The following is a 22,630-nucleotide window of genomic DNA, read 5'->3' as shown; positions in this document are numbered from 1 at the left end:
CAATATTTGCATTAAAGGTGTAACTTCCAGTGGTCCAGGAAATGAAGTGGTTAGGACTGCCTTTATAATTGGGCCGTGTTTTTTTTTAGATTTCTCTATCAACTTGCTCACTGTGTAACCTTTCCTGTAATGTCTTGCCTCACATTTCCTCGACCTGAAAGCCTGGCTGTGGCCCAAGAAAGGGGATGTGGATAAAATCTCAGCTGCCTACTCGAGTTACCCTCAGCCCCTGTCAGAGGGGGCTCATGGCTGTAGGGGTCTACCATATGGGTCATCTTTGTTTCTAATTTTGATAATATCCCTTTATGATCATCAGGAACAGAGAACCTGAGGGTCAGTACTTTACGCCAGATGTGACAGATTTTGAAAGTTGACCCCTCCTCACCTGGTGGTTCAGTCCATTAAGCATCTGACTTGGTTTCAGCTCTGGCCATGATTTCAGGGTTGTGAGATCAAGCCCCATGTTGAGTTCCATGCTCAGCATGGAGTCTGCTTGAAATTCTCTCCCCCCGCCCCCAGCTCTTCCTGTCTCTTTCTCTCAAGTAAAATAAGTAAATAAAATCTTCAAAAAAAAAATGTTGACCCCCTCCCAACCTTTTTCTGGTCTCCAATGAGAGTGCCTTCTCTTTCCATTTGTCTGGTACATTAAAGGCCTCATTGCACTGTACTTTGTTATCACTGGAAGGGCTGGGTATCATACTCAGTGCTGTGCCTGGAACTTGGGAGGCACTTGTTAAATAAGACTTGGTTTTAAGGGCAGGGAAAAGAAGCTAGGTAGTAAAAGACTGATGAGTTGTTTGTTTTTCAGATGAAGTTGTCACTTATTGTTTCACATAAGAAGGTAGCATTATACACAGTATCCTTGTTTCAAGTTTCAGTTAGTGTTACCTCGTAGTGTTACCCTGAGGTCCCCATCCCTGGCTTTGTCATCTGAGCATTGGTGAGGGCCCTGGGGCGGGGGAGTAGACTGTACTTGCGGCTCTTGGGTGTTCAGTGGCCTTTTTATAACAAATACCACCATTGAGTGAAGGGCGAGGAAGGGATATTTTAGGATCTTCTGCTATTATTAATCAGTGAAGGAGGGATTACACTGCACAAATACTACAGTTGTGACTTTGATCCCCCAGGGGTAAACAATAATTGTAGAGATTGGATTTCAAAAGCCCTGAGAATTTATTTTCAGTGTATCTATTATAGTTTAATCTCTAGTGATGCAGGTGGGTAATCATTAAGTGGAATTTAATCATGGAAACACCGATTTTTTCATTTAATGGTTTTCGATGTTCCCTTTATAAATGTAAAGAATTATTCATCTATTAATGCAGGTCCTCCTGAATTTACTTGTAACAAGATACCAAAGTAGAAGTCCTGGATTCCAGTTTAAGGACCAATTGGGACTGATGTACAGAGCAGTGGCGAGAAATAAGTACCAAAACACAAGGTTTATGTGGCTGCCTGATACCTAGTCTACTCTCCTGATAAAGTAGATGGCTAATGCCTTTAGTATAATTTTTTTTTAAGAGAGGGCAAAAATGATTAAATATTTAGTCATTAAATTTAGTGTTACAGAAAATAAAACAACATCAAACTAAGAGGAAGAATGGTTAATGAAGAGGGTTTTAGTGGGGTTTGTCTCTGCCTTGGTCATCTTGAGAAAATGGTGTCACAGCTCTGGATTCCAGTTTCCTCATCTCTGGTTAGGGTAGAAGTCTACCAACATCACATTCTGTGGAACTGCACTCCTTGGGTCAGACTGAGTTGCTCCTCTTGTTTATTCCATGCCTAACATTGTGGAACTTCTGAAGAAATGATTTGAACAATCTCCTATACTTGTCTATCAGTGTTGTGGTCAAAAATAAAATAAATAGATTTCTATTCGTGTGTGTGTGGGTGGGTGGGTGGGTGTGTTGAAGGCATGATTTGATAGAAGAGATTGTATTGTAAAGAGAACAAGGGGAAGAAGGAATTGTGAACAATTAGAGAAGATGGAAAGGAATAAATGAGTCCAGTGATTAGACTTTGTTTTTTTAAAATATCACCCCCCAAATTGTCCATAAGCAAATACAAAGTGGGAGATCTGTGCGGGTGTTTTCCCCCTGGAGGCAGGACTTCCTTGTGCAGCCACCTTGCAAAACATTTTTGGTGGTTTTCCTTTGGAATTCTTTTTAGAGCTGTTTACGAACCACATAAGAAAAGTCATCTTTTTCTTTATGGTAACATCTTGTTTCCTTACTCTTATTATTCCTCACACTTAGTTCTGAATGAAAAAAAAAAATGGTCAAAATAAAAAAGACTTGATTCTAAACATTCCTTTGAGGATTTTTTAAGAGTGTGCTTCTTACTCTGGAGATAGGACTACAATGGAGCCATTAATGAAATTAGTATAATGCTTTCCTTTAGAACTTTGGGAAAGACAGAACTCATTCTGCTGTTCAGTTCAGTTTATTAAGAATTTGTATACAAATTTAAAAAATCAAAAAATATTTGTGTATATGCATGCAAAGAAAAAAAGATCAGGAGGACATATGTCAAAGGATCGATTGGCATGTTTCATGGTTTTGTTTTCTTCTTTACACTTTTCTCTATTTTCCAAAATATCCACAATGAACATTTTTTTTTTACAATCAGGAAAAAGGGGAAAAGCATAGTCTGGTGACTTTGTGGACATGCTCGTTCTGTCTTCAAGCATGGTCAGAAACCATTCTTAACTTTGAGCCGGTGTCATAGGCGGAGCACAGATTCACTTTTGTGGACTCAAAACCAGGGTTACCTCCAGCTACAGTACATCAAAGTTTTGTCTTTTGAAGCACTGATTTCTTTCTTTTTTTTTTTTTTTAAAGATTTTATTTATTTATTTGACAGAGAGAGATCACAAGCAGGCAGAGAGTGAGGCAGAGAGAGAGGAGGAAGCAGGCTCCCTGCTGAGCAGAGTCCGATGCGGGCCTCGATCCCAGGACCCTGAGATCATGACCTGAGCCGAAGGCAGCGGCTTAACCCACTGAGCCACCCAGGCGCCCATGAAGCACTGATTTCTTAAAAGAGAATAATTCTTTTTGATTTCAGAAATGTTCCTTTCAGTATGACAAGCAGAAGCGGAATATGTTAAAAATGTGTAGGCTTGTTTCCCAAATACTAGTGAAATCATTTCTGATGCAGTACACGCTTAAAATAAGTTTTTATGCAAATTGTATGGTGTGATTTAAAAATACCATTCAAAAAATAGGCACAGCTTCTCTGTGTAAGTTGAACTGTCCTCGTTGTGGTAGAAGTTTGGTCATGTGTATCACATTGTAGACAAAATATTTTGTGGGGAGAGAAAAGGGATATAAAGAAAACTTAAAATATGGGAACACTTGAACTTCTTAAGATGATGCCAAATAATTGCTGCTTTAAAGAAATAAAAACTGAATATGAAGACAAAAAATATTTAATGGGTTATCTAAGACATGGTACGGGTGTGGCCCTGGAGGTTCTTACTACTGTAGCTGTGTGTATACATTTGAAGTAAACACTTCTCTATTCAGCTAATGCTTGCAGCCTCTGTCTGAGTCATTTCAAGCTGTCAGCAGATTTTGCAGCATCTTTCGTATATTTAGCACTATGCTAAAATTTCCCTTTTGGCCCAGGTTTTCAGTTCTCCAAGCATCTCATGCAATGTTCACACAATTGCTGTGTGAAGTACATTTTATGTCTTGTATAATAATACTGTGCTTTTAAATTTATAAGATATCCAAACAGTGTTATATATATGAAATTTTCTGGAAATTTCTTATTTAAAAATAAATATATAAACAGGAGCTCCTCCTCAAGGGACTTCACGTCTTTATTCTAGTGCTATAACTTTGTTTCTGACACTTCTGGAAGAATTCTGTGCTACTGACTGGCACCAGTAGATTTTTTTTTTTTTCATGATACCATACTTTTTAAAGTCTAGTATTCTGCAGGTGCCCGTTTAGTAGTCTGAAACTGAATCAGATGTTTTTAAGACCAGAGTTTAATACACTTAGCTGTGCCTTTCAGAATAACTTATTTTATACCACTTAACTTTCCTGTTCTGGAGCTCTGAACATCCAGAAGAATCAGTTCAGTAGGTAGATTAATTTATTCCTTCCTAGTCTAGTATTTTGTGCCATCAATAAAACCAGAGATGCTAAAGCCAATTTCAACAGCTACCTGCTAAAGGAATAAATTCTTCTTAATAGGGATGAAATTTCCATGCCCTGGGTCCTGGGGAGAAGAGTCTGGGAAACAAGAAAAGCTTTATGTCGTCTTTTCCTATGAGAATAGTTTTACAGTGGGCGCTCATAGTTAGAATTTTGCTAAATATGTTTTAAACTAGGCAAGATTTGAAAGTTTCTTTAAAACCATAGATGTATAAAATATCACCCACGGTTTTTGGAGCCACATGAATGTGCAAGCAATCTGCTTTGGGTGAGCAAAAATGAATTGTTTTTCTAATCATGAAAATTGACATGTTTCTAACCTCTTTAAAATATAAGCAGTAGAACATAGTAGACTGTCAGTTTGACTATGTTTCTCCATTGTTTATAAGAAAATTCTGAGCAAAAGTGCTTCCAGCTTACTATGATTAGCTTGAAACCTGATTATAAACTTGTAGTCATCAGTGAACTTTAAAAGGACTAGGAAATTTAAGATTCTTGGTTTTTTTATTTAGTAAATAAACTTTTTAAAAGTTCAGCTGATTCAAAGTTACTGTTAGTGGGGGTGAAAGAGTGTCTTTTCATTAAATCACAGACTTCTAGAGCAGAAGGGACCAGAACAACCATGAATACCCTCTTATTTTATAGAGCAGAAAATTGAGATGCAGAAAGATTGATGAATTTGCCCACTTAGTCACACTGGTAGGCAGAATCAGGAGTGAAATCCAGGTTTTCTGACCTGTAACCCAGTTCTCTTCCCACTATTCAGACTTTTTCATCATCTTACTCATTATTAGAAGTGTATTGATTAAATACATGTAGTATATAATCATTACATTAAAAAAGGTCCCTTTGAGTAGGTAAACACATGAACGTGGAAGCAAAGTCCATAGGCACACAAAGGTTTGTGGCCTGCCATACTGAGTCTAGCTCTCCTAACTCCTACCCATCCCAGATCTCTTCTTGGAAGCAGCCACTATAAAAAAGAAGGGATTTTAAATAGACCATTTTGATCTAATTTTCTAAACTGACACAATATTACATTATTCTTCCCAGACTGCAACTTGGCCTGCCAAGTTTAGGTAATGCCTGACGGAGGAAAAACATAAGGTGCAGAATTGGAATATGGAGAGATTTATGAATTGGATTTGAAAATTACCCCCAGCCCAATGCTTTTCCAGTAATAGAAGTGAGGGCTCTCTTACAGCAGGACTCTGTGACTCAGATAATGCCCTTCATACAGAGAGCCTCGAGTATAAGAGCTTTCATGATGTGGAAAATCCCTGTTGGAGTATTGAACTGGGTATAACAGCTTTAAAATTAGCACACTGGCCAAAAAGAAAGAATTATGCTGATGTTTAAATAAATATTCTGAGCCTCTGTACAGCCAGCCATGAGTATGAGACACCATGTGGACCTACTTCTCTTGGCCTCTGAGCCTCCGCTACCTACCTTGATGACCCCTTAGGGCTTGGTTCTTGGATGGGTGCACCCAAGCATTTGGTCTGGAACATTCCTGGCAGAGTGAGCAAGTTGTATGAGGAAGTGAAAGGGGCCCCAGGGGTACCGGGGCACCATTGACCCTGCTGCTACTGTTGGAGTGTGGCATGAGAAAAGCAGGGGTTTGCATGCACAGCTGCCCATGTGCTAAAAGGTCAGGCTGGAGAAAGCTGCCAGCCTCTGCGCAGCAAGACAAATCTTGAAGGAGGACGGAGACCGCAAGTGTTTCTCTTTTTTCACTACCTCTATGTGATTGTGTGACAAGAGGTTTTACCTGAGAGGGGAGAGGACACCGGAAATTATAGGTGGTTTAAAGAGCTGAGAATGGGTTCAGGGAAGAGAGGGAGAGAGGAAAGACAAGGGGAGGGAAGTTGTCTTTTCTGAGAGACGTTCTTTGACTCATATACCGTTAGACTCTTGGAGAGTGAGTTTCACATTCTCCTCTAAGGCAGTGATTTTTTCCCCCCCCAAACCTCCCTGATCCTAAGATTCTTTGGGAATACTTGCTAAAAGTTCAACTTCCAGGGCACCTGGCTGGCTCAGTCAGAAGAGCATGCCTCGCAACTAATAACATCTTTAGTGAAGTTAGAAGTGGTTTTTAAAAATTTTTTTATTTAAATTCAATTCAGTTAACATATAGTCTGTTACTGGTTTCAGAGGTAGAGTTCAGTAATTCATCAGTTGCGTACATCACCTGGTGCTCATTCCATCACATGCCCTCCTTAAGATCCATCATCCAGTTACCCCATCCCTCCATGCCCCACCCCAGAACCCTCAGTTTCCTGTAGTTAAGAGTCTCTTGTGGTTTGCCTCCCTCTCTGTTTTCATCCTATTTTCTTTCCCTTCCTCTATGTTCATCTGTTTGGTTTCCTAAATTCCACTTGAGTTTAATCATATGGCATTTGTCGTTCTCTAACTGACTCATTTCACTTAGCATGATATCCTCCCGTTTTATCCACGTTGTTGCAAATGGCAGATTTCATTCTTTTTGATGGCTAAGTAGTATTTCATGTGTGTGTGTGTGTGTATGTGTGTGTGTGAGAGAGAGAGACAGAGATATCCATTCATCTGTTGATGGACATCTGGGCTCTCCATATTTTGGTGACTGTGGAGGTTGCTGCTATAAATATTGAGGTGCACGTGCCCCTTCAAATCACTGTGTTTGGGATAGATACCTAGTAGTGCAGACACATTTGGATAAATACCTAGTAGTGCAATTGCTGAGTTGTAGGGTAGCTCTATTTTTTACCTTTTTGAGGAACCTTCATACTGTTTTCCCAGGTGACTATACCCATCAACACTTTCTCCACATCCTCACCAACATCTGTTGTTTCCTAACTTGTTAATTTCAGCCATTCTGACCAGTGTGAGGTGGTATCTTATGGTGGTTTTGATTTGTATTTCCCTGGTGCAGAGTTGAGCACTTTTTTCATGTTTCTGTTGGCCATTTGCATGTCTTTGGAGAAATGTTTGTTCCTGTTGTCTGCCCATTTCTTGATTGGGAATTGAGTTTAAGTTCTTTTTTTTTTTTTTTAAAGATTTTTTAATTTATTTATTTGACAGACAGATCACAAGTAGGCAGAGAGGCAGGCAAAGAGAGAGAGAGGAGGAAGCAGGCTCTCCACAGAGTAGAGAGCCTGATGTGGGGCTCGATCCCAGGACCCTGGGATCATGACCTGAGCTGAAGGCAGAGGCTTTAATCCACTGAGCCACCAGGTGCCCCGGGTTTAAGTTCTTAATAGATTTTGAATTCTAGCCCTTTATCTGATAAGACATTTGCAAATATCTTCTCCCATTCTGTCCATTGTCTTTTACTTTTGTTGACTGTTTCCTTTGCTGTGCAAAAGCTTTTTATCCTGATGAAGTCCTAATAGTTGCTAATTTTTGCTTTTGTTTCCCTTGCCTTTGGAGACGTGTCTAACAAGAAGTTGCTGTGGCTGACTGGAAGAGGCTGCTGCCTGTGTTCTCCTCAAAGATTTTGTTGGATTCTTGACTCACATTTAGGTCTTTCATCCACTTTGAGTCTATTTTTGTGTGTGGTATAAGGAAATGGTCCAGTTTCATTCTTCTGTATGTGGCTGTCCAATTTTTCCACCACCATTTGTTGAAGAGACTTTTTTCCCATTGGACATTGTTTCCTGCTTTGTTGAAGATTAATTGATCGTAGAGTTGAGGGTCCATTTCTGGGTTCTCTGTTCTGTTCCATTGACCTGTGTCTCTTTTTGTGGCAGTTCCATACTGTCTTGATGATCACAGTTCTGTGATACAGCTTGAAGTCTGGAATTGTGATATCTCCAGCTTTGGTTTTCTTTTTTAGTGTTACTTTGGCTATTTGGGTCTTTTCTGGTTTCATACAAATTTTAGGATTGTTTGTTCCAGCTCTGTGAAAAATGCTGACAGTATTTTGATAGGGATTGCATTGAATGTGTAGACTGCTCTAGGTAGCGTAGAAATTTTAACAATATTAGTTCTTCCAACCCATGAGAATGGAGTATTTTTCTATTTCTTTGTCTTCCTCAATTTCTTTCATAAGCGTTCTATAGTTTTCTGAGTATATTTCCTTTACCTCTTTGGTTAGGTTTATTCCTAGGTATCTTTTGGGTTTTGGTACAATTATAAATGGGATCAATTCCTTGATTTCTCTTTCCTCTGCATCTTTGTTAGTGGATAGAAATGCAGCTGACTTCTGTGCATTGATTTTGTATCCTGTGACTTTGCTGAATTCCTGTATCAGTTCTAGCAGTTTTTTTGTGGAGTCTTTCAGGTTATCTACGTAGAGTATCATGTCATCTTGAAGAGTGAAAGTTTGACTTCTTTGCTGATTTGGATGCCTTTTATTTCTTTTTGTTTGACGAGCATGCCTCTCTTGATCTTGGGGTTGACACTCGATCTCAGGTTTGTGAGTGTAGAGATTACTAAAAATAAAAAATCAACTTGAAAACAAAAAATAAAATGAAAGTTCAGCTTCCTTGGCATCTGCCCCAGAGATTCTGGCAGCATGTTCCTTTTCCCCTGATAATAATGCCTTTGTGTTGATTTTTTAAAAATGTTTCTGGACATTTAAAATATTGTTTAAAACACCAGAATATTGGTTCATAGTGACTGTTGAAACATAAGTGCTGTTTGGGGCGCCTGGGTGGCTCAGCTGGTTAAGCATCTGCCTTCGGCTCAGGTCATGATCCCAGTGTCCTGTGATCAAGCCCCCATGTTGGGGCTCGCAACTGCTTGCTCAGTTGCGAGTCTGCTTCGCCTTTTCCCTCTGTCTTCCCCTCCCCTTTGGCTCATGTTCTTGCTCTCTCTCTCAAATAAATAAAGTTTAAAAAAAAAAACATGGGTGCTCTTAACCTTTGCAAAAGAACCAGCAAGTGGTCTTGTTTGTTGTAATGGCCCTGCCATTATATTAGACCCAGATCCCTATCTGTGAGTTTTAAGTTATTCAGATTTGAAAGAGTATGGTAATTGTTGGTGACTATTTTTTTAAGAAGTTTTTATTCACAAAAATTTGTATTTTCATATAATAATTATAAAGAAAATGCAAACATGAGTAAGACCTATACATTCCTGATGTCATCCAACAGTAACAGTTTCTGTAGTTAAAACTTTTATAATGAGGCAGTAGCCACTGTTTGTTTCTTCATCACGGTCATTTTAACATTTTAAAATGTAAATAACAAATTTCAGTGATTGTATTGTTTTCTTTTCAGATAGGAACCAAGGCTTTAGTCTTCTTAGCTCATTGGCTGGAGCAAACCATAGCATTGGGTCAGCAGATATGTGTGCCTCAGAGGTAAAGATTCTTCCTGGATCCTTTCAGAGTTTGGTTTTTTCTCATTGTTGTTTTTTCTCATTGTTTCAAGTCTCTATACCATTGTCATTTTTTCCTTTCCATTTAAGAGGCAGCAGACAATAGTAGACCAAGGGTAAAAAGAGAACCTAAAACAGTCCTCTTGCGCCTGGTACCTGTTGAGAGAAGGCTGGTTCGGCATTAAAGCAATAAGCCCTCTCAAGATGTTTACAGTTTGGGCTGTTCCATGGGGTTTTGGTTTTGGTTTTGCTAGAGGCTTTAAGAAAACGTGCTAGGATTTCCTTGAGACATAAAGTTGCCTCCCGATCTTTATAAAATAGAATTGATGGTTCTTTGTCAGTAATCCTATGTCCGAAGCCCTGTACCAATCTGAGGCAGGGTCCCTGCCTTCAGTGGGCTTCATCGTCTGACTTTGACCCTGTGGCCTCAAGGATTTGGGTTCGAGTGTACCTTGGTCAGCATGCTGGAATCAAGAGCAAACTGCACAGCAGACTGCCATATTGTCTCCCCAGGCATCTTTTTCATCAGTCTTGAGCACTTTATGATATGCTTATGTCCATTTTCACATTTTGAATAAAACATGGCTCTTAAAGCAAACAAAAGGCGTGTTTTAGTAGCCAATAGCAAAATCATAATACTTTCTGGTTTTTCCTGAAGGGAAAATATTCCTGAGTTAGTGAATTTTTAGCCTCTTATTTATTTTTTTAATGTGACATTGCTTCTTCTTCCATCTCTCATTGTCTCTAGCTTCTGTTACTGCTTCTCTAAAGCCAACCAGGGAGGGGAAGTGTCTCTTAAAGTCTCTCTGGCTTTAGTTCTGAAATAGCCTACTATTAAATTAGTGCTTGTGTGTATTTTCCTCAACAGCAGCCCCATTTGCCAGCAGCAGCGAGGACTGAATCTCTCTTGGATCATCGGGGCGGTGCATCTAACACAACAGACACTCAGGCTGATAGTGTCGTGGGTAAGTTCCTCCTTTGGCTGCCAGGAGACTGCTCTGTGGAACTTGGAAGAGGTATGGGGCATAAATCATCTGGGGGGAAATTAACTTGAAACATGAACAAGGGAAGAAAATTGATAGTGTACCCCAAGTGAATGTGAGCCTTGTGGACAGCTATCAGAAAAGGAGGGAGAATAACCACAGAAGCAGTCCGTGGGTACCATTTTCTCTGATTCTTGTAGCAGGATCTTGATTCAGATCATCTTAACGGAGACAGACAGAACCAGGTGGTGAAACAGCTTTATATCTCCATATTCCAGTTTTTTTTTTTTCATAGTATTTAACAGTTGGCAGAATTGATGGTAACAAGAATAATACAACTTTATAAGCCCTTTCACATCCTTTGAAAGTTCTTTTAGATCTACTTTCTCATGTTTGGTAATGAAGTTTGGCAGAGAAGTTATTTTATGGAGACGGAGCTGAGGCCCAGAGCAGTTTAAGAACTTGTCCAAGGGCATCTAACAGAAAGGTCCCAGAACTGAGACTAGAATCCATTCTGACGTCCCAAAGCCAAGAAATGTAGTTGACGGTAACTGTAAATGTCCTTTTTTTGGGGAAACTACTAACATCTCTGCTTTCTTTTTATGCCACAGAGGGCCCAACATGCAGGATTTGCAAAACTCTATTTCTGATTAGAAGAGTGTCCATGTAGAAAACTTAAGTGTTTGGTAATAGACGCATATTAAGAAGGAAAAATTACGTATAATCTCTTTTCTCTTTAGTATGTTTAACCTTGTCTTCTCACTTGGGTCCCTCCTACTGGCTTTAGACCCACTAAAGTCTCTGCCATGAAAGCAAACCAGTAACCACACTAACCTAAATAACTTGGGGAAATAGCATTCTGACCGGATACCAGGAGGCCCCAAACAGAAACAGTGGAACAGAAATAACGAACTCTGTTTAATACATTTGAATGTCATAGGGGTATGGTTTAGAAATGCTGAAATTATGTATATTTTGTATATATCAGGGTTGAAAAAAATCAGAAAATCTAGAGAATGAGAGCAAGGTTTCTCACTGTCTGAGAAAGAAGCCACATCTAAGGAAAGGAAAAAGCTGGGTTGAACCCTTGGTTCTAGGCTGGAACTCAAGGTATTAGCATGATGACATACTTAACAGTTAGAGCAATAGAGCAATAAACAGAGATATGCATGTGCATGTTAGTGTGTGTGTGTGTGTGTGTTTCCTACCTATTTCCACTGAGAGGGCCTGGAAGCACTCACACTCCCAATAGCTGTTGACACCCTTAGCATTCAGATCTTGCTTTTTAAATACCTTTTGCCAATAAAAGGATCCAGGGGCCCTTGGAGAAGTGATTGATTCTAGGTCCGGGGCAGGAAGAATGCAGGATGCTGAACCTAGAGCCATCTCCTGGGGCCAGAAAGTAAGGAACTACTGACAGAAGGGGTGGGAGCGTGTTGAAAGGGCACCAGGCCAACCTTGGAGAGAGCTTCCAGTGGCCCATGCTGGAGCAGTGTGACCAGCGAGATCGAATTTAGTATTGGGCTGCAACCCATAGAGCAAAATAAATATCTGTAAATCCAAACTAATATAAGAAATAACTGGGCAAGAAAGGGCGGCTCTTCTTGCAGAAGAATTCTAATTAATACACATGGAAGGAATGAGGGAAAGAAAAATCCTTATCAGCCACGATCAGGATCCACCAATGGATGTGAGAGTTAGTAGATGAAAGTTTGCGAAGAAACGTGACATCTACATCTTCTAAAGTAGCTCTCCCGAGATACTTACTTAATACAAAATGGAAGATAGTAACTTTGCCCTGGAGAAACCCGGCAGGTAGCCTTTCAGTGGTGTTGAAGCTCACCAGCAGTAAGGCGTGCTGACATCCTGTGCCCCCTGCTAGGGGCACCAGAAGGACTCATCATGCCTGTGGTCTCCATGCCAAGGTGTGTGACCTCAGTCTCCTAGGAAAACATCCAACAAACCCATACTGAGGGACTGTCTACAAAATCACTGACGAGTTCTCTTCAGAAGTGTCAAAGCCATGACAGACGAGGAAAGACTATAAGGAGTGGTCACACATTGAAGAAGACTACAGAGATATCGTAGCCGAATTCTCTGTAAGCTTCTGAAACAGGATGCTAGGGAGAAAAGTGACGAAGGTGGAATGAAGTCTGTAGTTTGGTTAATAGCACTGTACCATTATTAACTTCTCAACTTGTGTCATACTTCGGCTAGGAGATGAAGGTGGAACCCTACTGTTTTTGCAACTTTTTTGTAATACTAAAATTGTTTCAAAATTTTAAAAGAAGGTAAAAACCAAGCCAAACAGGGGTAAATCCCTTGTCAATCCCACATCTTCCTCCTCTCTTTATTGGAGGGAGAACTTTCCATCCCTCACCTCCCATTACTCTTTAGCTCACTCCCACCTAGTTTTTGTCCCATTTTGCTACTAAAACAGTTCACCAGCGACCTCCAGACCACTAAAGGTAATAGGTATTTCCCAGTCCTTGTCTTGACCTCTTGGCAGCTTTCAAAATTACGGATCAGTCCTTTTTTGAAACATTTTCTCTTGCTCACCCGACACTTCTGACTTCTCTGGTTATTCTTTTCCTTTCTCTGTTAGATGACCCTCGTTCATCCGGCCTCTCAAGATTGCCATTCCTCGGTGCTCCATCTAAACTCCTCTGCCAAACCCATATTTAAGCATGGAGTGATTCTGTGCACGTCCAGCTACCATGTATGCATAGATAAATCACAGATTCTTAACCTCCAGCCCTGTGCATCTGCTGCCTCCATGAAACTTCCCCTGAACCAAAGGAAATTTATGAGCTAAAGTGCATTCTTAACACTAGATTATCTGTATGGCATTGTAGTTGATGTGGAGAATTAGAAGCTGTCCTTGTCTTCAAGCAGCTTGTACCTTAAAACTGTAGAGATGAGCCTTGCAGTATAATGCTCACGGTTGTGGACTTGGAGTCCTGGACAAATGGCTTCAAATCATAGCTCTGCCACTAATGGTGAGATGACCTTGAGTGAGTTATTTAGCCTCTCTATAGGCCCTAGTTTCCCTTTCTATAAAATAAAATTTTTCCTCATGGATCTGTCACAGAAATGAAATGGAATCATGGGGCCCCTGGGTGGCTCAATTGATGAAGCCTCCAACTCTTGACTTCGGCTCAGGTCATGATCTTGGGGTCGTGGGATTGAGCCCTCCACCCTAGTTGAGCTCTACACTCCGCGAGGAGTCTGCTTGAGGATTCTATCTCCCTCTCCCCCATTCCCTGTCCCCCAGCTCACACGCACTCTCTCCCTCTCTAAAAAGTATGGGATGAATTCTAGGGAAGGAGACCTGTGAACTGGGCTGGCTAGGAAAGACTTCCTAGAGGTGTTTGGCATAGAGTGGAGAGTGAGTAAGAATGCTGATTAAAAATAAATTGTGTAAAGAGATAACAGGCTGTGATAGAAATAGTGAAGGATTTGTAGTAAGGAAATAGGTAGGCATTGGTTTTCCTGCCGAGTAGCTGTAATTTTAGATGAGTTCATTTTTAAAGCCAGCTTCTTCATGTGTAAATCACAGGCATCGATTACTGCCCTAACCACCTTATGTAGTGGCTGTCCGTAATGGGAAAATATTTGTCGTACAGGAAAATATGGTATAAATTCCAGACATCTGTTGTTGATCGATACCCCTCAGTAGAGAGGGTGGCCTTTAGAGTTGGAAACACCTAAGTGTGAATCCGCTGCGTTCACACCAGCTGTGACCTTGAGCAAGTCACTTCAACTCACAGCTCTACATTTCTTATCTCTAAGATGAAACCAAGTTCTTTGCCTCAGTATAATGTAAGGATAAAATAAGCTTACTCTTCATTTGTGGGGGCGCACTAGCAGCCAAGCAGGGGGAGCACCACACACAGGAAAGCGGGGACACATGGAGTACTCATTCAGTGATGGCTCCCATCAAAGCTAAGATCGATTCTGTATGACTGTGTATTTAGCACACGCAGAAGTCATTTCGGGCAAATAATGTGACAAATCCTTTTTTCAGATCCCATGTTAGATCTGGATATTCAAGAATTAGCCAGTCTTACTACTGGTGGAGGAGATTTGGAGAATTTTGAAAGACTGTTTTCAAAGTTAAAGGAAATGAAAGGTAATTGGCTCCATCATGTCTAACATGTTCCTCTCCTGGTGCTCCTCTATTTTATATGGTAGGATTTTGTTTTGTAACCACTGATTGGATTCCATGCTCTGGTGTCAGCTGTCTGGAGACACCTGGTGCCTGGGGGACTGTGCCATCCTCTGTTGGTAGAAATTCCCCCGGGAAAAGTTTTCCTCTTTCTTCACTCTCTTTCCTCTTACTCTCCCTTCTTTTCTTGCCTCTCTCGGTTTCTTTCAGTGTGTCTCATTAACCTGGAATCAGTAAGATCCCTGCCAGTTTACTCACATCATCCCCTTGTGGAAAATCAGGAAGACTTAAACTCCCTAACAGCTGTAATGACTGCGCCATAAGCATTTGTCTTTGAAACCCATCTCTCATCTTCTAGTGTTAGAACATCCGTACACTCCAGACTCTCCTGTGCTATTAAGCGAATTTCTTAAGATCTGTTTTCCCCCTAGACAAGGCTGCGACGCTTCCTCACGAGCAAAGAAAGTTGCATGCAGAAAAGGTGAGATGACCAGTCACATATTTATTGAGTATCTATGAGAACGTCTGGTGCTGTTAGAATTAGGTATCCCACTCATTGACTTCTAGATGTCTCAGTGTGAACTTTCAGTTGGATGGTAGCTTGAAACTCATTGAATGTTTACACAGTAGTAATATATTTGCTGTAGTCAAACCAAGATTTTTCAAATGTTGAGTGACATAGAACTTTCATTGAGACTCAGGATGTTTGCCTTCCTAACTGTTGGGCTGGAAAACCCTTAGTCGTTTTGTTTTGTTCTGTTTTGTTATTACCAACGCAACACATGTTCTTGGCAGGAAATGTATGTGGTTTACGGTATTTCATTGTATGAATGTGCCCTCATTTATTTATCCATTTCCCTTTTGGACATTTAGGTCATGTGCGTTTTTTTGTTTCTATAAGTAGAGAAGCTGTGCATAATCTTAACACACCATCACCTTTGTATGTCACTCTGATTTTGTCCTTAGTATAAATTTCTAGAAGTGGAAGTCCCGGGTCAGGGTCTCCAAGGGTTTGGCTACCCAGGGCTGGAGGGCTGGAGGGCAGGGTATAGAGCGTTAGGCCTTGATCAGTTCAGCGTATTGACTGACTCATGAACCAAGCTGCAGGGTAGCTCTTGCCTAAAATGTGCTGCATGCTTCTGTCCACAGGTGGCCAAAGCCTTCTGGATGGCAATTGGGGGAGACAGAGACGAAATCGAAGGCCTTTCCTCTGATGAAGAACACTAAATCGCCCGCACTAGGGTTTGACTGCCTCAGACTCTTCCCTGCTGCACCCAGTTCTGTTTGGCCAGACTTCCCAGCATCCTGTTGGCCTCCTGACTCAGTTTTAGGGCTGTCTTACTTTTAGTTTTTAGTAGGGGTAGTGGGGCTTTTCTCCCTCAGTACAGTGGAAGGGAGCAAGGAAGGTAATGCCAGCAAGGAGTGACAGTTTTCCTAGTACAGAGGCCTGGGTGGTTTGCCCCAGCTGCAGGAGGAGGCCACCATGCCATTCCCGGCCCACCTTTTGCAGAGTGTCCTCTGCAGTCACACTCTGTCACTGTGGATCAGGAGCTGGTGCCACCTTTCCTCAAGCTTCTGGATTTTCTGCCTGCAGGGAGCTTGCCCACCCTGAGCTTTGGTGCTTTTGATGGTAGGGAAGGAAGCAGTAGACTTGATTTGTGCCACGCGGTAGGTGGGCCCAGAGTCAGTGGCTCTTAGCTCAGTCTCGCGCGAAAAAAAGTCTCTGGCCATTTCCTGTGAAAGAGTGTCTCAGCTCACACCAGAAACTACTGAGAAACAAGGGTGAATTTTTAGACAATGTTAGAGGAGGCCAAGGTGTCCTCTGGTAGGGATAAACAAACCCATCTACCAGGTTGCTCTTATGAGGGGGCGGGGTTTGTGTTTAAGAGAAAGAAACTTCAGGAATTCCCTGTTCTGGGCCACTGAAGCAGTCTGTGACCTTATCTGGAGGCTTTTGCATTAGTCCTACCAGGAGGAAACTCGTCTTCCTGAGAGCTCATGAGATATCAGAGCTGTGCTGTCACACTTTATACCCTCAAAACAAGGCAACTTTCCCCTCTTTGTCTCTGAGAACTCAACAGATCACTGCCAGCACGGTCACACTGCAGGGTGGGTGAGCCGGAGAAGGAGGATGTGAGAGGTTAGGTGGTGAAGCTCTGAGGGCCAGTGTGACGTGCAGGGCTCAGAGTGGGGGCTCAGCTTCGGGGGAGCCGATCCCCACAGGGAATGTTTCCTAAAGAAGTGTGGGAAATATAGCAAATAAAAATCCCTATTTCTGTGTTTGTAGACACTTGGGAATGTATGCCATTGACATTCACTGTGGTAGCCATTGCCACGGTTCTAGCCTGGTGCATGGTGCCCCAGCTGCCTGGTTGGTGCTGGCGAACGGGCTGACAGCCACTCCTGGCTTAGCGTGGACTGTGAAATCCTTAGGTCACCAGCAGAAACAAGCTTCAGACCCCTCTGTGCCCCACTAATCTCTGCAGAAGGAATGGTGGGAGGAGTGGAATGCTCCAGGTCCTGGGCCAGGGCAGCCTTGACCAAGGAGGGGAAGGTTTCAGTGATTGGAGCATTCAGGAAGAGCCATCATTGCAGGCAACATTGGCAGTTATCTTGCTTGGTGACCCTTTCTCCCCGCTTTCCTTTTTCTTTTTTTCCCTCCTCTTTTAACTATTCTGAAGGTCTTTGAGACAATAGCTGATCACCATTCCATCATCTTTGAGGTGGCTGTATTAGCTGTTAAGAATGCAAGGGAAGTTGGCTCTGGGGTTGTGAAATGAAAGGCAGAATATTCTTAAAACATGAAGTGTTTCAGAAAATATATCAGGTCACATGGTTAGGGAACACAGACTAGAAAAAGCTGTGAATGTGATTTTCTGGATTAAACAAAGCCAGGTGATTAAAATATGATTTATTTATAAAGTCTGCTAATGTGTGTTATGATTGTTGTTTTAGCACGGCCTGTGTTGGGGAAGGCTTCCTTCACACTGGGCGTAGGTAGTGAATAACTGGAGAGTTGGTCAAACTCATGATTTTGGAGTCTCCCACATACATGTGTATCAGCTGACCTTTTTAAGACCTCAGCGTTCGGGGCGTCTGGATGGCTCATGGGGTTAGGCCTCTGCCTTCAGCTCAGATCGTGATCTCAGGGTTCTGAGATCGAGCCCCGCATCTGGCTCCATGCTTGGCGGGGAGTCTGCTTCTCCCTCTGCTCATCCTCTGCTCATGCAAGCATGCATGTGTGTGTGCAAGCTTACATGCGTGCACATGCACACACACACATACACTCTCTCTCAAAAACAATAAAAACTTGAAGACCTCAGCTTTTTGGGGCTGTTGGCCCCTTCCAGAGAACATTGGGGATAAAGTGTCCAGTGCTTGTCTCCTAAAGGCCCATGGTAAGAAGAGTGATCATGAGCTAATAGTGTAATAAAAGTTGTGTTCTACCTGGCCACCTGCGTGGCTCAGTCACTTAAGTGTTTGACTCTTGATTTCGGCTCAGATCATGATCTCAGGGTTGTGAGATCAAGCCCTGAGTTGGGCTCTGCACTGGGCAAGGGGTCTGCTTAAGATTTTCTCTTTCCCTCTGCCCCTCCCCACCCCTCCCCCCCCCCAAAAAAAAAAAAAAAAAAGAAGTTGCAGTCTATCTGATGTGATCTATGTACATGCCAATACAAGTTACTATGGACAGTCTGGGATTTTAAGTGATACTCGGGTTTCTCCCCCCAACATTTCTCTATTTGTGTAACAGAGTTGGGCATATAGTAGGCCCTGAATTTTGGCATCAATTTGGATATGCTAGTTTGAAAAAACTGATGACAAAAGTTTGAAGGTCCACGAGTATTGGAAGGTAAGGAGAGACAAAAATAAGCTTTTTTTTTTTTCCCCTGAGAAAATCATGTGTTATGTAATAATTTTAGAGTGATGAAGACATAGATATTTTTATAATTTTAAAATATGTTATCCTGCCAGAGTGTGAGAAGATTGACAGAACCAGTTTGCTTTCTCTCTATTTATAGAACTTGGCCACATCTAATTCAGAGAAGCAAGAGATTCAGGGACGCTAGACTTGGACAGCTGAGTAATATGGGATGTGGTTCAAGGACCATCGAGCATGTCAGGCCATCACTGCAGACTACTTGTAACTCATGAAATGTGATCTGTTGCTCCCTTCCTGTTCCCCACTATGGAGAGAAGGGGATCAACACCGTCACTGTGGCTTGCTGGATTCCCTTAACCTCGGGCCAGTCTTGTAACAATGGCCATCGAGAGAGCACGTGGAGTGCCTCTTGCCCTGCGCTGGCCTGCCACAGAAAAGCAGCCTTAGAAGAATTACTGTCTGAGGGTAAGCTGAGAGCTCCATGAACTATTCTGAGTGCTTGTGGACGCAGAGTTAAATTTAGCGAACATGTGTCTAGTGTGGTCAGAGGCTCTGATTCATTGAACATTCTGATTGATGGAGACAGAGCTTCAGAGAATTGTGTAATGAGCTAGAGTCCTTCACCGCACCCCCCAACCCCAGATTTAAAGCAGTCACACAATTTAGGTACAGCATTCTGTCGTTAAATACCAAATCTTACTGGAGCACTACAGGTAGAGGAGATGAAAAATCTAGTCAAGTGTGTACCACCTTCATGGAGGAGGACACCCTGACGATGAACTTCCCTTGAATTTGTGTGTCCTAAAAGCAGGCTGAACGTGCAGGGTGAAGTTCACGGTTTGACTTAGATTCCACTTAGGGTTTAGTGTAGAGCTCCATCCTTGCGTCTCTGGCATAGAAGCTGTTGCAGAAAAGATTTTAGAAATTCTCGGTTTCACATTCTTGGCGCTATCTAGCTTGTTATTAACACCTTGAGTCTTGCTCTTTGTGCGGATATCTTTATGCAGAGTTTAGTGTATGTGTTTGTAGCACTAAAGCTAGAGTCTAGACTAGAAAGCAGATTCCTCGATGCTGAGGTATTTCTCTGATATGCAGAGTGGAAAATTAGGAAGAGAGGTGGTAGCAACCACATGGGCCTTTTGTTGGAACACCACCTAGCTCCATTCCAGCCATGAATGATCCATGGTTCTACCTGATTTCCTTTTGGAAAAGTACTGATTCAGAACCTGGACCTCATGGTTATTACTGCAACTTTGGAACACAGGTTTGGGAAGAAAAAAAATTTTCCCTCTAGCAAGCTGTCATATCTGTTTATAGGTCTAAAGCCTCTCTCCCCACGAGCACAAATCTGGGAGGCATAAACAGGTCACGTAAAGCAGTTCTTAACCAGCCTCCGTGGTTCTCACCTGTGGGAGGTGACCAATCATTGCCTCTCCCTTTTCTCTTACCAACCAGGTGGCTTCCATGCTACAAAATGGGGGCTAAGTGAGGTCTGGGGTAGGAAACAGCACAGTTTGGGAGGCCAGCCTCTTCATCTGAAGCCCAAGGACAGAGTCTGCACCAATCCTGCCATTCTGGAAAATTCTCAGAATGTCGTCAGTGGGGAAGTTAGAAGGCTTCAAGGTTGGAGTTGAGAAAAAGCAACCATAAGGCGTTCCTTTACCCAGGTGAGAGATGAGCCTGGTTTCAGGGTCCAGCACTGCCTGTGAACCTTCCTGGTGCCAGGCTGGGGCAGGTGTGGCAGAGACCACAGACTTGGGGAAGGATGTGGGTTCTCTCTGGAAGCTCCTCATCCAACCCGGGTGACAGAAGGGGGCAAGCAAGACGAGGCCACAAAGGTAACATGCTGGGGGAGCAGGTGAGGTGCGGTGACCAGCCTCAGTTGCCATGGGAAGGGGAGACTGGAAAGTGCACCTCGGAGCAATCCTCTCAAACCTGGGCCCAGACTGGAGCCACCTGTAGGGCCCCAGCCCAGAGTTTCTGGCTCACTAGGTCCCAAGTGGAGCCTGGGGAAGTATGTTTTGACCAGCTGGGGTGCTTACTGATGCTGTTGTCCAGGGTCTACACTTCAAGACCCACTGACATTGAGGAAGTGATGCTTAAAATGAGCCAGGGGCTCGGGTATGAATTGGGGCAGATGGGTGAGTGGAGGCAGCAAGGTCTCAAAGGAAGTTGCAGCATGGACAGAGGTTTGGAGAGAAAGCAGTTGGAGGGCACCTGGGTGGCTTAGTGGGTTAGGCTTCTGCCTTCTGCTCAGGTCATGATCCCAGGGTCCCGTGTCGGGCTTTCTGCTCGGCAGGGAGCCTGCTTCCCTTCCTCTCTCTCTCTGCCTTCCTCTCTGCCTACTTGTGATCTCTGTCAAATAAATAAATAAAATCTTTAAAAAAAAAAAATTGGAAAACCCTCATAGTCCAGTTAGAGATATGGTGGTAAATAGGGATGGAATGAAATGTGGAGAAAACCTTGAAATGCTACTATGTGGTGCCAGTGCCTACTCGGATGGTAATCACGGAGGCCAAGGGGTCTGGAGCGGAATAGACCTCTAACCACAATTACATTGCTGGGAAATCTGGCAGCGGTAGCAGCCAAAACTAACTGATTAGCACTACCTGCCTGGAGAGCTATGTTGAGAAGGATTCTGAGGCTGAGAACAGACCCCGCACTGGGATTTGTGGTTTTTGCTGTGGGTAGAGAAACGGCATGGTGGCCCCCGGACTAGAGGGCACATGTTAGCAGGACAGTATAGTAGTTGGGATCAGTAGGAATCAGGAATGGAGTGGCCTACCTTCATGCGTGAGTAAGGACTTGCAGGGTAGCACAGTGGAAGCAGATGCAAAAGATATTGCTAAGGTAGAACCTGTGAGATGTGGCCACTAACTGAGTCATTAATTCGCCAAAAGTTGGTGGCCCAAAGAAGGCGGGGCTATGAGAAGATGCAAACGCTGCTCTCTGGGAACTCAGCCTCGATGGGAAAGCAAACACGGTTACCACACAGTGGGGCTGACTGGCAGTATAATCACGGAAGGCTTCCTGGAGGGAATGTCTGCCTGAGTCCCAGAGCATTGGTGACAGTGCTTGAGTGCCCTGCTGGGGTGTCGGGCAGGCCCGGGGCGTGGGTGTGGACTGGGGAAGAGGGCTCGTCTTCACGGAGGGGAGTCCGTAAGGAGCTCCGCCACCTGTTCACTGCCGGGTTGCGCACTAACAGCTGTGACAGCCAGATAGGGGCCAAGTGCCGAGAGCCCAGGGGTTCCTGATAAAGGCTTTGGAGCTTGTGCTGTGGCCCGGAGCATCTAAGGTCATGCGGATCACACAGCCGTGCTGATGATGCTTTCCTGGGAGTGCAGGCGGAGGCGGGGAGCTATTGAGAAGCCGTGTGGTCTGGGTGCTAAGGACCTGAAGTACAGGGCAGGGGGCGTGGACGAGCAGGACTGGGTGGACGTGGGGCTGAGGAAGCGTCGGGTGACTATGGCTTCCAGGCCGGTAGGCCAGAGGAGAGGGATGTGGTTTAACGAGGGCAAGGATGAATTCCACTTCCACGACCATGAGTGTGAAGTGCTGTGGCATCTCTGTGCGCCAGTAGGCTGTGGGATACAAGTCTGAAACTTGGGACTGATGTCTGTGCTATAAATATGGACTTGGGAGTCATTAGCATTAATGTGGCTTGAAATCATGCGGGGAGATGAGGTCACTGAGGAAGGAATGTCAAGAGTGCATACAGTGGTCTGGGAACACCAACCCAGCTGGAGTAGGCACAGGCCCAAGAGAAGTTTGCCTGAGAGGGCCAGGACAGTTGGGGAGTGGGGCCTTCCCGAAAGGGAGGCTTGCTCAGTAGGGGATGGAAAGCTCGGGAGAAAAATGCCTCGGACCTGTTCAGGACTTGGAGAGGGGGGAGGAGGGGATGGGGCTACTGATCAAAACTGGGAGTCCCTAGAGTGCTAGCTTGAACAAGCTGAAAGAGGGGACGGGTTGGGGCTGCTGTGATTTGGGTCCCATTTACCAGGCAACTGGAATTTTAAGTCGTGGATCTGAAGGAACAGGTTGGGTTAGAGTTGGGGATTTGAGTCACTTGCTGAGAAATACTGGCTAAAACCTTGGGGAAGACAGGGACAGGATGGTAGAACTAGTAATTCTGAAG

General features: G+C 43.3%; 1 protein-coding gene across 2 annotated transcripts in view; it reads left to right on the top strand.

Annotated features, from left to right (window-relative positions):
- Positions 1 to 17,542, top strand: part of AAGAB (alpha and gamma adaptin binding protein) — a 50,521-nt gene extending 32,979 nt beyond the window's left edge. Inside the window, exons 6-10 of one of the 2 annotated variants that reach the window (XM_059372344.1) lie at positions 9,365 to 9,447; positions 10,333 to 10,429; positions 14,475 to 14,579; positions 15,047 to 15,096; positions 15,765 to 17,542. In XM_059372344.1, the coding sequence (XP_059228327.1) occupies positions 9,365 to 9,447; positions 10,333 to 10,429; positions 14,475 to 14,579; positions 15,047 to 15,096; positions 15,765 to 15,842 (413 nt within the window). In that variant the 3' untranslated portion in view covers positions 15,843 to 17,542. Of the gene's footprint in view, positions 1 to 9,364; positions 9,448 to 10,332; positions 10,430 to 14,474; positions 14,580 to 14,825; positions 14,981 to 15,046; positions 15,097 to 15,764 lie in introns of those variants that run through there. The other variant, XM_059372345.1, reaches the window with a different exon arrangement.
- The last annotated feature ends 5,088 nt before the right edge of the window (positions 17,543 to 22,630 follow it).

Source organism: Mustela nigripes, chromosome 13 (assembly GCF_022355385.1).
Source record: "Mustela nigripes isolate SB6536 chromosome 13, MUSNIG.SB6536, whole genome shotgun sequence".
In the NCBI taxonomy this organism is placed as follows: Eukaryota; Metazoa; Chordata; class Mammalia; order Carnivora; family Mustelidae; genus Mustela; species Mustela nigripes.
This window is presented reverse-complemented; position numbering and strand designations above follow the sequence as displayed.